At 43.9% G+C, this 16,192-nt stretch overlaps 1 protein-coding gene across 3 annotated transcripts in view; it reads right to left on the reverse strand.

The window, feature by feature from the left end:
• The window catches only part of Flnb (filamin B), a 142,633-nt gene that overhangs the window by 89,986 nt on the left and 36,455 nt on the right, over positions 1-16,192 (reverse strand). For all 3 annotated transcript variants that reach the window (XM_041662691.1, XM_041662690.1, XM_041662689.1), the window contains exons 2-3: positions 4,056-4,304; positions 2,392-2,489 (exon numbers count right to left, since the gene is read on the reverse strand). In XM_041662691.1, the coding sequence (XP_041518625.1) occupies positions 2,392-2,489; positions 4,056-4,304 (347 nt within the window). The remainder of the gene's footprint in view (positions 1-2,391; positions 2,490-4,055; positions 4,305-16,192) is intronic.

Genomic DNA, 16,192 nt, shown 5'->3' on the forward strand with positions numbered 1-16,192 from the left:
CCAAGATCAGCGTTTGAATACGCATGTGTTGCTGGTTCCTTTGTAAGGTGGGAGATATTCTCCCAAAATTCTACATGTAATTCCCAGAGATTCCTGACATGCCCCTCCCCCACGTCTCCTTCAAAAGACTTCCTGTTCACTCCCCTGGTCCAATGTTTCAGAAAGCGGATAAGGTACATGAGGGAAAGGAACATACCCATAAAGCAATGGCAATGTTTTGAAAGCACATCAGCAGGCCTTTCCTTTTGCTCATCTACTGTGTGTATACATATAAGAATAAAGTAAACCAGTGAGAAAGTCAGCACATACCTATAACCTCAGCACTCGGGAGGCTGAACAGGAAGATGGCAAGTTTGAGGTTAGCCTGTGACTTATGGTGAAGTTTTGGCTCAAAACACAAACAAGTAGTAGGATGGCAGTGGTGTATGCCTTTAATTCCAGCACTCTGGAGGCAGAGGCAGGCGGAGCTCTGGGCCAGCCTGGTCTACAGAGGGAGTTCCTGGGCAGCAAGAGCTATACAGAGAAACTCTGGCTCCCAAAACAACAACAACAATAACAACAACAAAATCTAAGCAGGGCAGCAGGGGACAACATAGGAGTCATGTGGTCTTAATATATTAGGAGCCTTTAAAAATGAGGAGGGGAACTAGAGAGATGGCTCGATTTTTAAGAAGTGGATAGCACTCTTACAGAGGCCCTAAGTTCAGTTCCCAGCAGCTTGTAACAGTCTGTAATTCCAGCTCTAGGAATCCATGCCTCTGGCCTCTGAAGGATCCCCTTTACACACACACACAATAAAAAATAAAATAAAATATTGGGGGAAGGTTCTCTGGACACTCAGTTTAGAGCTAATATTCGATCCAGGTTGGACAGGGAACCGTTCTAAAGTTATCAGTATCCTTGATTCACTACCTGACCCAACCCTAACTTTCAAGATCTTTCTTGTCCCCAGAGAGGATGCACAGTGGTGAGCCACACCTCCTCAGAGCAGCAGAAGGCTCTACACCTCATGAGCCATATCAACCAAATGCAATTAAGAAATGATAAAATGCAGCCGGGCGGTGGTGGCGCACGCCTTTAATCCCAGCACTTGGGAGGCAGAGACAGGTGGATCTTTGTGAGTTCGAGGCCAGCCTGGTCTACAAGAGCTAGTTCCAGGACAGGCTCCATATCTACAGAGAAACCCTGTCTCGAAAAACCAAAAAAAAAAAAAAAAAAAAAAAAAAGAAATGAGAATATGCACTGTGGCCAGTAGCTAAGAACAAAATAGCTAGAGGTTTTAAATAGTCATCTACAAATCAATCCATTAAAAGCAAAATATGCATTGATTTGGTATTTCTCTCCAAAAACTCCTATAGTAATTTTATAGTACCCAGCATCACAGAGCACCACGAAGAGGTGGTGTCAGATTAAAAGAGAGATGAGAAACGCAATACAACACTTCCTGGGGGTGACAGATCTGAGAACCGTCATGTATCAGATACATGACTCCAAAACCAAAGCAAAGAAACAGGCCAGCTTTCCTACCTCCAGGGGAAACCATGGAATATACTGAACTCAACTCTGAACACAGACTCACACTTCAGCATAGTCTACAATGAAGGATCTTCTGTCCCATAGGACTGGTTTTTCTACAACTTCTCTTTGATCATAGCTTTGATGCTGGGAGCCATGGTTCTTTCAGGGAGATTTTTACAAGGAAAAGATTGGTTTCAAGTAAGATACTCAGCAATTTAGAGGTTATCTTTGACTTACCAAAAGCTTGAGTCCCCTTGTGATTACTGTGATAGATTACGGAAAATGCAAATTCTGCTGCAATTTCCACTAATGGGTATTATCTTGATTTATAATAAAAGAAAGTTCTAAATACAAATTAAAATTGTTTCTCTTATATAGGTTTAAAAAATAGTCAAATACTGGTAGCTCCTTATGACTCATCCTAATAGTTAAGGACCATGCTTGCTGGCTGGTTTTAAAGATAACCTTCAAAATATTTGGAACGAAGAGAACAGAAAATTTGCAGTGAGACACACCTGAAATCCCAGCACTCCAGAGGCTGAGACAAAATCAGGAGTTCAAAGTCAGCCTGGATTATATAGTAAGACATCAGGCAGGAGGTGAGAAGAAGATTAGTAGAGAGGGAAGTAGGGGGAGGAATTACCAGCTTGTGACGTGAAGATTTCTGAATGACCTATAAGCTACTAAATCCACACGAACCTATCATTATGAACTAACTGGGATGGTGGGAGAGTGCTGGAGGCGAGGTTCTTTAAAGGCTTGAATGCCAAGAAGGTCAGACTGTGGTCTGACCCAGAAAGGCATCCAGACTACCAGCAACAACTTAGTGGGTGGGAGCTGTCTCCTGGGACACAGCGGCATGCATGTAGATACCTGTGGGACGCCCAGCCAGTCGTCAGCCTGCTGCATGGCTTCTCGCGCATTATCCACTGGCCTCTGTGGGTCCCAGGATTCCCAGTCTGGGCACAGACCTGTTCGCGACACAGGAAGGGTGCTTTTAGCATTAGTTGACAAAGAGATTAAAAGAAGTCATGTGCTGATAACACAACCATTTAGTCTTTTTACTCAGCAATTTCCACCAACTTAATAACTGTACATCTGAGGCGCAAAAAGTACGATAGTTAAGAGCATGTCAGCATGGAAACTATTCAGCCTGAGCAAAGACATGCTTATAGGACACCTGTTCTGACAGCAAGAACGGGGCTCCCCATTGCTTCAAGGTCTAGTAAAACAAAGAAGGCCTATAAAACTGCTTGGGCTTGGTGCCATTCTACAGGAAAGGTATTCTTTTAATACTATGCCTAGATATATCTAACAAAGATTAAACTAGCATCCTATGTGATTCAAAACTCCAGTTGCCCAAATGCACAATCCTAGAGTCATTTAAAAGGCCCTAATAAGTACAAGAAGTAAAGCTCTCTGATTTAAACTCAGAAGAGCTAGCATAAATTGTGCCTTTGGGTAGAAGAAGTAAGGAAGAGGGCACTAGGAAATGAGCTAATACGACACTTTTTAAAAATGGCATTTATTTATTTGTTATGTATGTGTAGTGTATAGAGACAAGCACATACCACAGTACCCAGAAATAAGTTTTCTCCTTCTACCATGTGGGTATCAGGGATTGAACATGGGTCATTGAGACTTGATGGCAAAGGCCTTTACCCACTGAGCCAGCTTGACGGCCTAATGCTACTCTTTGAATTAGTCTTGGAAGATTCAAGCTTGTGGATGGTCAAGGAGGAATGAGGCTTTGATGCAGCCTTTTCTCCCTGACACCAGTGAGTTCTGCTTTGAGTGCACTGAGATTTGTCACTTTGCTCAGTATTCATGTGCCCAGCTCACGTAGAATACTCAGTAAATGGAAGATATAATAATTAAAGTATGGTTTTTTAATAAAAATAATTTGGGGGTGGCATATAAACACTGGTTCTAGCTTTTCTACTGTGTGTGAGCCAGTAAACTCTACCCATCAATCCAAGCCTCTAGTGAGGATAATTACATCTTGGTGTCCACTCAACCACTCAGGAAAGAGCCTATCCAGGTTGGAAAAGGCTCTAACTGGATCCACACCAAGTAGTATTCTGCAGCAATACCGAGAGAAAGGGGCAAAGAAAGCCATATATAGTCAAACTAGTAGTTAATAAAAACAGTCACTTTCCATTCAGCAGAAGACTTTAGATTCCCATGCCAAGCCACTGAAGTGAGCCACATGTTTTCTTTAAGCCAACAGGAAACGAGGCACCAATGTGGGAAGACATAGGACTGGAATCTGGATTATAACCCCAAAGCCTGCTCAAAATTCAGGCTCTGGGGCTTCTGTGGTGATCTGAATAGCTGACTGGATACACTGCCAAATGTGTATGGACAGACCTTTGAAAGAGCACACACAACATTTGTGGCTCATCCTCTGTCTTACAATGGACCAAAACCAGGAGACCCACACCAGCTACCACAAACAACCTTTCTCATAGAAATCCAGGTTTGGGACCTACACGCTCCACCCTAGAGAGATGGTTTAGGCAATTACAGGCACTTACCTGGAGCACAGCTGTCTACTAGGGCTCCCAGAGCTTTGCCATCTTGCCAGTTCTGATTAAAGTTGGTGATGGGCAAGTATGGGATCTTGTTCTGAATCCATCCCAGCAGCCTCTGCTTTGGCGTCTGCTTCTTGGCATCATCATCCCCTTCATCTTCCCATACAGGCATGGAGATGGAGTAATGAAGGATCAAAGTCCATACCAGGCCCAAGATGAGCTTCAGGTTTCCGTCAACAATGGCTTTGCTATCTGGGAAGACAAGACAACAGCTTGGTCACTTTGAGTTACACAAAAGTGTGTCCAGCTCTTTGTACAAAGTGAATGGGACCCTCGTCCACAGGGAACCGTACTGAGATACCTCAGTGTGAAAGGACGTAGTACTAGGATCTGCTTGAAAGCATCTTCAAATGGAACGACTCCAGCAGCAATCCAGCGTGTTTGCTAACTATTGCCCTGGGTCATTATATTACTGTCTCTACTTTTCCGCATGCTTAAAATTCTCCAAACAAAGAAATACTAAATTTTAGAGAAGTCCATGTTTGAAGTGCAGCAGATGAGATAGATCAACAACAAACTACCAGTGCCACAGATGAGCCCCTGATTCAACATACACAAATGGATGTCAAGATGGCAAGTGGTCAAAAGCTTGGAGGCAGAAGATATACTTGGGACTGACATTTAAATATGATGGGAGATGTAGGAGAAACTTCTGACTACTAGAGAAACTGGATGAAGAGACATAAATTAACAAAATGGAATTCCCCAGTGCTCTTCGTCCAGGAGTTGGTGATCTGGTTGCCTCTCCACTGAAAGACGGCTGAAACGAAGAACTGATCCTGGGCAGGAGACTCAAGATTGTGATACAATTCCCTCTTTAAATGTAGAAGACATTCAAAGAGAGGGCTGCACACATGTGGACACCAAGAAATGATCTGAGGGCTTAATGGGTAAAAGTGCTTGCTGCCAAGCCTACGATTTCAATGATGAAAGTGGTTTTCCTCTCTTCTCTAAGCACATAAACACACACACACACACACACACACACACACACATTCTCTCTCTGTCTCTCTCTCATACAAAAATAAATGTTATAAAATAATAAAAGAAATGACCTGAGGAGTCTTCTACATTGAAGCAAATTAATTCACAAGTAACTTAACACTTCCAAGCCTGCAGTAAATGTAACTACTATGGTGCCGTTTCTCCCCAGTTGGCCTACCCCACTGTTTTGTACCTAAGTTTCTGGCTGTTTTTCTTTCAATTAAAGTGGAGTTTCCAAGGCTGCAGAAATGTTCAGCCATTAAGAGCACACACTGCTTTTCTAACAACCTGACTTTGGCTCGTAGCATCCATGTGTGGCTCACAACAACCCGCAGCTCCAGCTACAAAACCTCATGCCTCAGCTAAAAGGGTGTCTGTACTCACGTGCAGACACAGCTACATTATTTTAAAACAATAAAAATGAATCCCAAATTGATGTTTCCTTTATAGCTTAAAATATAAATAAATCACTTCAGAAATACAGACAATAAAAGGTGTGTGTGTGTGTGTGTCCCAGAAATAATAATGGCGTGCAATCTGTACTAATGTCCCTTGTTTGCTGTTCTGATTTTATATCTTTCTGCACAAATATTTAAATGTTTCTTTTTACTAGCAATTATATCAGAGTCCTCTTTTTCCTATAAAAAACTTGTTTCTGTTTATATTCCTATCTATACATTTAATAGGCTGGCTTCCCCTTCAGCCTTACCAATGTTGACTTATAAATCACATTCATCTCTGCTGCTCAGACACGTCACTCATTCAGAAGATAGTTAAGCTAATGCAACCAGAAAAGTCTCTGTAGACAAGCCTAAATCGGGGCTCCTTTCTCAATCCTATCCCTGATTCCTGATTCGGAGAGTTTGTCAATACCCTGGGGCCAGTTGTGTCCTTATTTTTATTTGTTTTTTGAGACTGACTCTTGTACTGTAGTCTAAGCTGGCTTCAAATTTGCGGTTATCCTGTTGCTTCCCAGGTGCTAGATTACGGGCATATAATACCATGCCCGGCTCTCTGTTCACCCACCTTCCCCCTGCACCCATCAAAATTTAAACACTATCTTTAGAATTGATCTTTATCCCTCCTTCCACATCATCAAGAATCACCTGTCATCCTACTGAGACCCAAGTTGAAGACGTCATAACTGTTTTGGGATCCCCTTCAAGCCTCTGGTACAGTTTCTACAGTGTGTCATCTCTTGGCAAATATTTGAACATTCCAATAGATGTGCAGCTTCTCCCTCTCCTGGTGTCCCTGAGAGCCCTGAAGGTCAACCGCTATTTAAACAGTCTCTACATCGTAGTCCTAGTTGGGTACCTCTGTTTGTCTCAACTAACTGATGGTGCCTGCTGTCCAGTCAAATTCCTTAAGCTCATAGAATCTAAACAGGTACCAGTCAGTTGGCCTGAGGCTTGTCACATTCACCTAACCACACATGGCATATTCAGGTTCAAAGCTGGCCTCTTCCACTGACTTGCATTACAGGACTGCTTTATGTTCTGGTTTCTTTGCCTCCGAGAACCTTCACCCTGTCTTCCTGTGGAGTACACTCTCACATACGCCAAGGCTGGTGGTGCTACACGCACAACCGCATGTGTGCCGGGATCCTTTCCTTCAACATCAGGACTGCCTTCTACTCCCACAGCAGGACCACAGTGGGACACTGAGCATTCTTCAGCTGCCGATTGTCCCACCTTGAGGCACCTGAACAGTAAAGACAAACCAAACTGCACAGAATGTGGAAGCAGCTTAACAACACATTGGAGACATCAATAACCTCTTGCACTGTGAGGGTTAAGAAGCCTCACCCCACCACAGGCATAAGTCCGTAAAACTCAAACTTCCCTGAGGTATGTGTGAAACAAATGCTTTTCAGAAGGAGACTTGCAAGCGTGCCTAAGTACAAGGCCCTCCTGGGTTCAATCTTTAGCATAAGAAAAAAGGACAAATCTCATCTGGGTGTGGGAGTACACTTTTGTAATCTCAGCACTAGGGAGACCCTGGCAGGAGGATCCTCAGGAATTCAAAGTAAGTGAGTTCATGCTCAGCCTGGGCTACATAGCAAGCAAGACACTGTCTCAAAACACATGTATGCCTAATTGCACAGGCACACTTATCTCATAACTTGAAGTCAGATAGCTCTATTTCTATACAGGTTACATATGTTGCTTTAAAGGAGAAAAGCAAAGTCTTTTTCAAGCAGATCCAGTCAAAGTCTGAGCCAAACTTATAAAATATACAATGCCCAAAACTTCTGTTTCCAATGAGTTCAAGGTGGGTGTCCTAACAGGAAAGCCCCCTTTATGGCCTTCCTGGGATACATGATACCTTCATTCTGCTAGTCTAAGAAGCTGGAGGGAGAACAGGCTTCATTCCAAAAGTGAGTTTTGACAGGTAAAGGCTCAAATGTTTAGCCCAGCTCTTAGAACAATAAAAAGATGGAGACTTGCCCAAAAGACCTCCCCAGTTCCCAACCACTGGAAACAGGAGACTTCCTAGGCCTTGAAAAGGAAATGTTACAGGGCATCCCAGTGTGCATGTCTGGCTATTGCTATGGGCCTGGTGTGCTGTGTAGTGCTCATTCTGACACACAAGAGGAGGAAAAGACCAGAGTGGACCAAAGCATCCCAGAGTAAGAGGCTGGAGGGCCACTAGCTTTCACCAACGAAACAAGCCGGCGCCCAGCAAGTCTGCCCAATCTCCCAGACTCTGCTTGGACTGGAACCTGGCCATGGATTTCTCCTCCCCAAATCTGACCAATCATAGCTCCCACATAACTACCCTGGCAATTGACAACACTTCCCCCAAGCCACACACTTTCTCAAACTACCTACAATTGTCTAGTTACTTTTAAATGACAGCATTGACCCTTTTCTTTTTTCAATAGCTAGAAAGTCAATTTAAACTACTATAAATTCTAAGATGGAATACTTTTATATCAGTTCTCTAGTCCTTGTTAAGAAGCATTTGTATGTGGAATGGGGTCAATTATGAGGTGAGTACCAGATATTTTAAGCATCCTGCAGAAGCAACTTTGAAAACCTCCTTGAAGGGCCAGTTCTCCAAGAGTCAATGATGTGGTAACTTTCACCTCTCTCAGCTCTCATCAACGAGGCCCAGACCCATACAACTATGTTCCTTATTTTGTGCATCTAGTGCTATCCTGGCACATCTTGGGAGTTCCTGGCTGCTAATGATTAATCAAGGTAGCAGAGGTAGTTAGTGAGCCTGGAGAACAGACGTGGGTGGAGAACATTCCATAGTTTTATTCTTCTGAATGAGAACAATAGGCCATCCTTTGGTCACAAAATGGCTGGCTACAGGGCCATAAACAGGCAAGAAGTGACACCAGAAATTAAGAAGGGAAGAATGTCACCAGGGCCACAGGAACAGAAAGTTCCACATTCTCTGCTCTCTGTCCACTGAGCAACTGTCACCTGCTAAGAGCCAGTGTGGCTCAGAGCCTGAAGTACAGACGGTTAATACATGAAAGTATGCTCTACGTGCTTAGCCACTAGGAAAATGCAAGACAAAGCTGCACTGAAATTCGCTGCTTCTGTCAGAATGGCTAACATTAAAAACAAAAGGAAACAAAAAACAAACAAGGGTCTGAGAGACAGCTCAATGGTTAAGGTGGTTAAGGCACTTGCTGCTCTTGCAGAGGAAGGGGGCTTGGATAACAGCATCCACATGGCTGTCTCCAACTTGCTCCTGTGATCTGGTGCCCTCTTCTAACCTCCAAGGGTATTGCATGCACAGGGTACACTTGCATAGGTGCAGGCAAACACACCCACATAAAAACAACAAACGCAGGCAAGGTGGAGGAGGGGAGGAAGGCACCTTACAAAATGTCGGTGGGAAAATACACTACAACAGCCACTATAGAAGGTGCCTTCCTTGTGCCAGACGGATGGTGGTGGCACGTGACTTTAATCCTAACACTTGGGAGGCAGAGGCAGGTGGATCTCTGTGAGTTTGAGGCTAGCTTACTCTACAGAGTGAGTTCTAGGACAGGCAAGGCTGTTACATAATGAAACCCTGTCCCAAAAAAAACTAAAAGTTAAAAGTCAACTTACCATATGACTAAGCTGTACCATTCATTCCTGGATACACAGCCATACCAGAGATACCTGCCCATCCACGTGTGCTGCTGTATGGCGGAGTTACAAAACCATCTTAGATCTCCACTGATGAAAAAGTGGTGTGTGCATGCGTGTGTGTGTGTGTGCACGCACATGTATACAATGTAGAATATATACACAGCTATAAAGAATAATAGATAAAACTCAACAAATATATTAAGTAAAAAGAAAAATATTTCCATATTTTTATATGGAAACTCGGGAGTATGTACAAACACGCATGTACACACACACACACACACACACAAGCACATGAGGAGAACTAGCAGAGAAAAGGGTGAGAAAAGGTAACCAGGAGTGAATACAGTCAGAGCACCCGATACATGTGAACAAAAACACCAAAATCCACTGCTTACTACAATAAATATATATGGGCTAAAAAGTGAAGAGCAGAGAATCAGCTGTGGAACCATCAGTCCAACTAGATTCTTCTCTCTGGATAAGGCAGCACTTCTCTGAGCTTTATTTTCCTCATCTGACAAACAGGAATCATTATATTCAACAACTCCATAGGGTATGGTGTGAGGTGTGAGACCAGAGAACGCCAAGAGTTGAGTGTGCTGTCTGGAACACAGCAGGTGCTTAATAAGTCTACCTCCTTCCCCGCCTGCATTAATTTACCTACTCTTTCCCTACCGTGACAAACATTCTTTCTCAGAGACAGAAACATATTTCAATTGTCATTTCTATGCAGAGAAAAAAAAAGTAAAGGGCTTGGTGGATTTAAATGCAGTTAAAATGTCCAACTATCACCTCTCTGAGCCAAGCCATTCATTAGGAGGGCCAGAACCTCCAAGGCTTCTCCTCCTGACTACCACATTACTGTCAATCTGGGGAAAACAGAGTTGAGATCTCCATTAAGCAAGACACCAGTGGGCTGAGCAGTGAAAGACCCACATGGCCTGAGAACCTCCTTTCCCAACAGACGTCCCAGAGACTAGCAAGGAACTGAATCTTGCAAAAGGAACTTGGTACTCCGGGCAGACCATCTGGGCCAGGTGCTCACCCCTGTTTGGCTGTCCTGATTTTAATTAAGGTGCCTCGTCGGTGGTCCCCAACTTTCCTGGCCTGGAACTCCCCATCTCCTCGGCTAAGCCTAGAGGGAAGGTCAGGGAGAGCCCAGAAAGGACAGGTTCTAGGAATAGTCTCAGCTCCATCACCTCTTCTCCCTACACTTCAGTTCCCTCACCTGGAAAAAGAGATGATGCTGACATACAAGCCCAGCCCCCGCGGGGTGGGGGGGAACCCCTGCTGTAATAAATAGCAGTGCCTCTCAACAACTCCACAGCCAGTTTTCATGAAGCGCTGCTGCTGTTACTATGCCTTGCTCAGAGCAGAGGTCTTCCTGTTGTTGGCCTCAGTTGCTGGTGAGCCTGCATTTCCTGTACATGACTGCTCCCAGATCATCCTGAACTGTACAGTTCTCCTGGAGCCAGAGGAGCCAGAGATAGCAGGACCTGGGGCTCACTGGTATTGTGAGGCTGACTTATATGGAAGCCCCACAAACCATTCCTGAGTTGGAGTCTTCAGATGTTCAAACACGACACCTGGAAGCCAAAGGGAGCAACCGACAACTCGCTTCAGTCCCTCGGTGAAAATTTAGCAGGATGAAGCCTATCTACACCGAGTCTCGGTGAAAGAAGATCCATCTTGGTCAGGGTCATATTTCTGATATACTATATACGGTTCTTCTCCTCACACTGCAGGTGAACTGTTCCAGGGGCTCCCCAGGTAGGATTAAGAGGGGCCAGGTGGCTTCACTCCTATCTGTACTTTGGCATCTTCCTAGAGCCTCAAACCAACAAAACACTAGACAAGGCAGAGACTTAGAATCATGGCTCTGATGCTGGAAAGTATCTGTGGCAAAGGGCATTAAAATCCTTCCTCCCCTTCTTGATCCTAGGCCTGTGACTTCCAGAAAAATGGTTCTCTCAGCCTCTCTGGACTTTAACAGTGTAGCTGTCCCTAACAGACAGTGAGAAAAAGTAAAGGATGCCACTACTCTAGTCCTGCAAAATGGGTGGATATGTCCCTGACTGCCAGCCAGAGCCTTGTACCTACCTCCTGTTGTGACCTGACCATTGGAAAAAAACAAAAAGCAAAACAGAATCAGGTGCCCTGTCTCCCTAAAGATCGATAACAACAAGCACATTTTCATTCTTTTCCAGTGGTGCTCCTGATGTTATTGTCCATCTGTCCATCAGTTCATCCCCACCACCATACATCCACCTAAGCCTTTTTGTTACAGGTGGGTCTATTTCAATATAGACCACAATAGGATAATGTTAGGGCAGGAAACTGGTCAGCTGGATTTCCAATTCTCTTTCCTGCTCCCAAACTGCTCAGAGACTGCTAGGGACTTTTGAGTTGATTTTTATACCCACCGTGTTTGGGTTTACTCAAGAGTGTATTTATTCATTCAGGCCCTGTGGTGGTGCCCTCAGGAGGCAGAGGCAGGTGAGGGTGAGGCTAGACTGGTCTAGAGAGTGAGTTCCAGGACAGCTAGGGCTGTTACAAAGATAAACTCTGTCTCAAAAAAAAAAAAAAAACAAGAGTGCATTCAGAAGGTATTATGTTAGTTAAGCTTTCAAAAATGATTTCATTCATTTTTGAAATACCCAACAAAACAACTTAAGAGAGGAAGGGTCTATCTTGGTTCACAGTTTGAGGGTACAGTGTTGGGATAATCTTTTTGTAGACTATGTGAAGGTGTGTTTGTCCGTCCTCATTTGCCTAAGGCACCTTCTGATTGGTTTAATTAAAAGCTGAACAGCCAATAGCTAGGCAGGAGAGGACAGGCGGGAATTCTAGGCAGAGATAAGAACTCTGGGAAAGAATCTGAAGTGGGAGATTCACCAGCCAGACATGGAGGAATTCAGATGTACGATACTGAGGTGAGGTATCGCGCCATAAGGCAGAATGTAGATTAACATAAATGGGTTAATTTAAGTTTTAAGAGCTAGTTGGGAACAATCCTACACTAAGGCCAAGTTTTCATACATAATAAGAAGTCTCCGTATCATTATTCAGAAGCTGGTGTTTAAAGAGAGATCTGTTACAGTACAGTCCATCATGTTGGGGAAGTTACGGCAACAGTGGTATAAGGCAGTTAGTTGGATTGCATCTGCAGTCAGGAAACAGGGAGAGAGAAAGGCTAATGCTCAGCTCACATTCTCCTTCCCATTCAGTCCAGGAATCCCTGTTTGCTGTATTGAGGACTCTGAGGCCACTTCTGGGCTAAATAATTGAGATTCCAACATGGGTTACCATGGAAAGTGGAAGCTCAGAAGATTATGGTGGCAATCTGAACTGTATGTGGGAGAAGAGGTGGGGCTTTACCGGAACAGAATCAAGTAAAATATTTTCAAATGTTCTAGATTTCGACTGACATAGTGACAAATGCATTTAATCCTAGCACTTGGGAGGCAGAGGCAGGTGGATCTCTGAGTTCAATGCTAGCTTGGTCTACATACTGAGTTCTAGCCGGCAAAGGTTGCACAGTGACACCATGTCTCAGAACTAACAAACACAGGCGCACACACACGTGTATGAGCAGAAAGAGAAAAGATTTCTACTAAAAGCCATGATACATTCCTCACATTTTTCTACTTGGCAAACTATTCTTTCTGTCCCTTGCTCACTCGCTGAGCTTTGGCCTCAAATAAATATGCATGGAGAAAATGATTACAGAAATACCTGGCTTTTATTTTGGTATTGTGCTATAAGTTACATTTGTAATACTTGGTAGCCTTTCCCCCTCCCTAACAATACTTTTGAAAGCTTTTTAGAAATGTACTTCAGAATTAGTTTATATCCAACAATGAGGCTAATATTAGATCAACTGATTAAATATTAAACAGCCCAGAAGAGTGTATAAGTTATGGGGTCTAACCCTGGTTCATCTTAGCATATGGAGCACATGCTGGTCTCCATCAGTACCTGTGGCTCTCAGCTCTTTTCCCCTCCACCCCACTTTTGGTCACCCCCTCTTTTTTTTTTTTTTTTTTTTTTTTGGTTTTTTCGAGACAGGGTTTCTCTGTGGTTTTGGAGCCTGTCCTGGAACTAGCTCTTGTAGACCAGGCTGGTCTCGAACTCACACAGATCCTCCTGCCTCTGCCTCCCGAGTGCTGGGATGAAAGGCGTGCGCCACCACCGCCCGGCGGTCACCCCCTCTTTTGTCCTCTCCTTTCTTCTGCTCTTTGCTCTTCCCACTCCTCTCTTGGTCATGTCCACTCTGCTGGCCATGCTCAATGTCCTATTTCCTCTCCGTGCTCTGAACTCTGCCAGATGCCTCTGGCTGTGCTCTTACTCTTATCCACAATAAAAACCATCTCCTTAATCACATTTTGAAGCGGTCATTCACCCACTTTATACATTTTCTATTATTGGGAAATCTTTAAGTTAGACTTAAGGACCAAGTTTAGCAACAGAGGAGGTTGAAGCAGAAGGATCTAGAATTACAAACCAGTCTGGGACACACGTTGAGTTCCATGCTAGGGGATGGCTATGTAATAAAGTCACATCTCAAAAATAAACAACAACAAAAAAACTATCACATGTTAGGATGAAGATTATAACCTTGTTAGGAAGGTTAAAGAAAAAAGGGAACAAAGAACAAAATGGTCTAAATGATGCTTTTCTCTGAACTCCAAGCTATTTGTCCCCGCATAAGCTCACACTGTTGACACCACACACTTTCAGGTAAAGGGTCTCCCAAGCATGCTCTGAGTCACAGAGCAGAATATAAGCACTGGAAGCTTCAGGTTAAATCCAGGCATGAAGCACATGAGGCATTCATAGCCATCAGTTCCGGGCTCACCGCCTCCAGCCACCACCACTCTAAGGATACATCCAGCTGAAATAACAAATGCTGGCTGTGAATGGAGGTCCCTCAGACCCTCTGACTCCATCTCAGCTTGTCAGGCAGAGAGGCCACCTCCCCTGAAATGCAACTCACCAGCTGGGAGCTGGGTCCAACCTGAGTAGAAGGTCGCCTAAATGTGCAGTCCCCAAAGAAGCCCTGAGGAAAAGGAGGGCATGGGAAACAGGTCTGAGAAGACCCACAGGCACCCTCATGGTCAACACCAACATGACAGCAGTTCCTTCCCATCCAAACTCTTCCCAGGGCCAAGCCCTGTCCAACTTGAAGCCTTTCCTTGTAACAAATACCCTAGGAGGGTAGGTAGCTTTGATGGTGAAGTCCCATTTTACAGATGAGATGATAGAGATAAAGCCATTACTCCATTTTTCTGAATCTGTATTCTACCACAACTGGCAGGTAAGTCATGACTTTCATTCTGCAGATGAGGAGACAGAGGGTCCTATGGCTGGTAACTCTATGTGCTGACCTACAAGCAGAGCAAATCGACTTCCACTTGTTCCATTTGTTTTCACTGTCCAGATCTGCAAGGCTCTAAGAGAAAACACTGTGCACAGATTGCATGCAGAGTGGCAACAGAAGGCACAGGAGGTGTAAATAATGAGTCAGAACTGTTTGTTGGACCCCTTTTCTCAGTCAGGACCTTCTGGGGTGGGGATTCTAACTAATTAGGGACCTGTCTCTCTCTCTGTGTGTCTCTGTCTCTCTCTCTAGGAAGTTCCTGCATATTGCTTCTTTTATTGGCAGAGAAACCATCTATAGACAACTCTTTGGAGGATGTGATTCCACCCAGAGCAATCCAAACCTGTTACCCTGCCTTTTTCTCTGGAAAATATAAATTAGGTTTACTCATATTCTTGAAAACCCTGTTTGCTCTTTCTCTTCTGTTTTCATGTCCAACAAAAATTTCCTAACTGCCTTCTAAACATTAGGCCTTGGGTTGGATACAAATTCAATTGTAAACAAGAAAGTAGATTAAGCTTGCTCTAAAATAGTCCATGAAGAGAATGGCGTTTACTGGATAATACAGTGAAGAACCAGTCAAGGTAGAAAGATGATAATTTTTGGCTTTTGAGTCCCCATACTACACTATGATTAATACACACACATACATATCACATACACACACACATACACATGCACATAAATCAGAATAGAAGCTAGAAAAAATAATGGTGAACAGGACGGGTATTCAATTACAAACTTGTAAACGTTGAACCTAGTTACAAAATCAGATCAAGGTGGCTTCTTTGGTTTGCATTTCCTTCAAATAACCCAGCTCATGTTACAAGTCATAGAAGCCTATTAGAAATGGCAGGCTGCCCAAAGATTATGAAATAATAAATGGAACAAAACTTCCAATTTAAAGTGGAGAATAGGAATAAAGCTGAGGGAAATTCGAAAGAATTTATACCAGCTGGCTCCCAACATCACCATCAGAGAGAGGATGAAGTCGGAGGAAAGAAATTCACAGGAGAGATGACAGCATTTTTTCCTGTTTCCCAACATGGACACGTTTGGGACGGCACGGGATACTGTCACGATATAGCTTAATCGACAGCTAGTACTTGTAGTTTAAGTCTTTTTGATCCCTGGTGATACAAGAAGGCCTCTGAACACATCTCACAAAGAGATTGGCTGCCTCATTGCAGGTAGAATGCCTGTTTCCAACATTCTTGGGGAAAAAAGCATGGGGTGGTGGGGATGGTGGTGGTGTGTGTATGTGTGTATGTGCATGTGTGTATTTGTCTAGCTGTCTCTCTGTCTGTGTCTACTCAAAGAAAGAAGAATGGATCATTTAATGAAATCAGTAACCTAGCGATGAAAAAGGATTGGTCAGGGACTGGACAGCTGAAAGCTGACATGCCCTGCCTTGGGGGTCAGGAAAGCCAGAGTCATCCCTAAATGCAGAAACCTGCTAGCTATGGGGCTAAGAGGGGGCCACTTCCTCACACATGAACTCACCCTATCAAGTCGCTGTGACACCCAATAAAGCAGGCAGCAAACTCTCCATGACAGTTTCATCACATCCAGAGACTACGGTGAATACTCTCATGACCCGTGTAAAAATGTCA

This window comes from Microtus oregoni, unplaced genomic scaffold (assembly GCF_018167655.1).
Source record: "Microtus oregoni isolate MIOR12 unplaced genomic scaffold, Mior012 000013F_ref0000133, whole genome shotgun sequence".
Taxonomy (NCBI): domain Eukaryota; kingdom Metazoa; phylum Chordata; class Mammalia; order Rodentia; family Cricetidae; genus Microtus; species Microtus oregoni.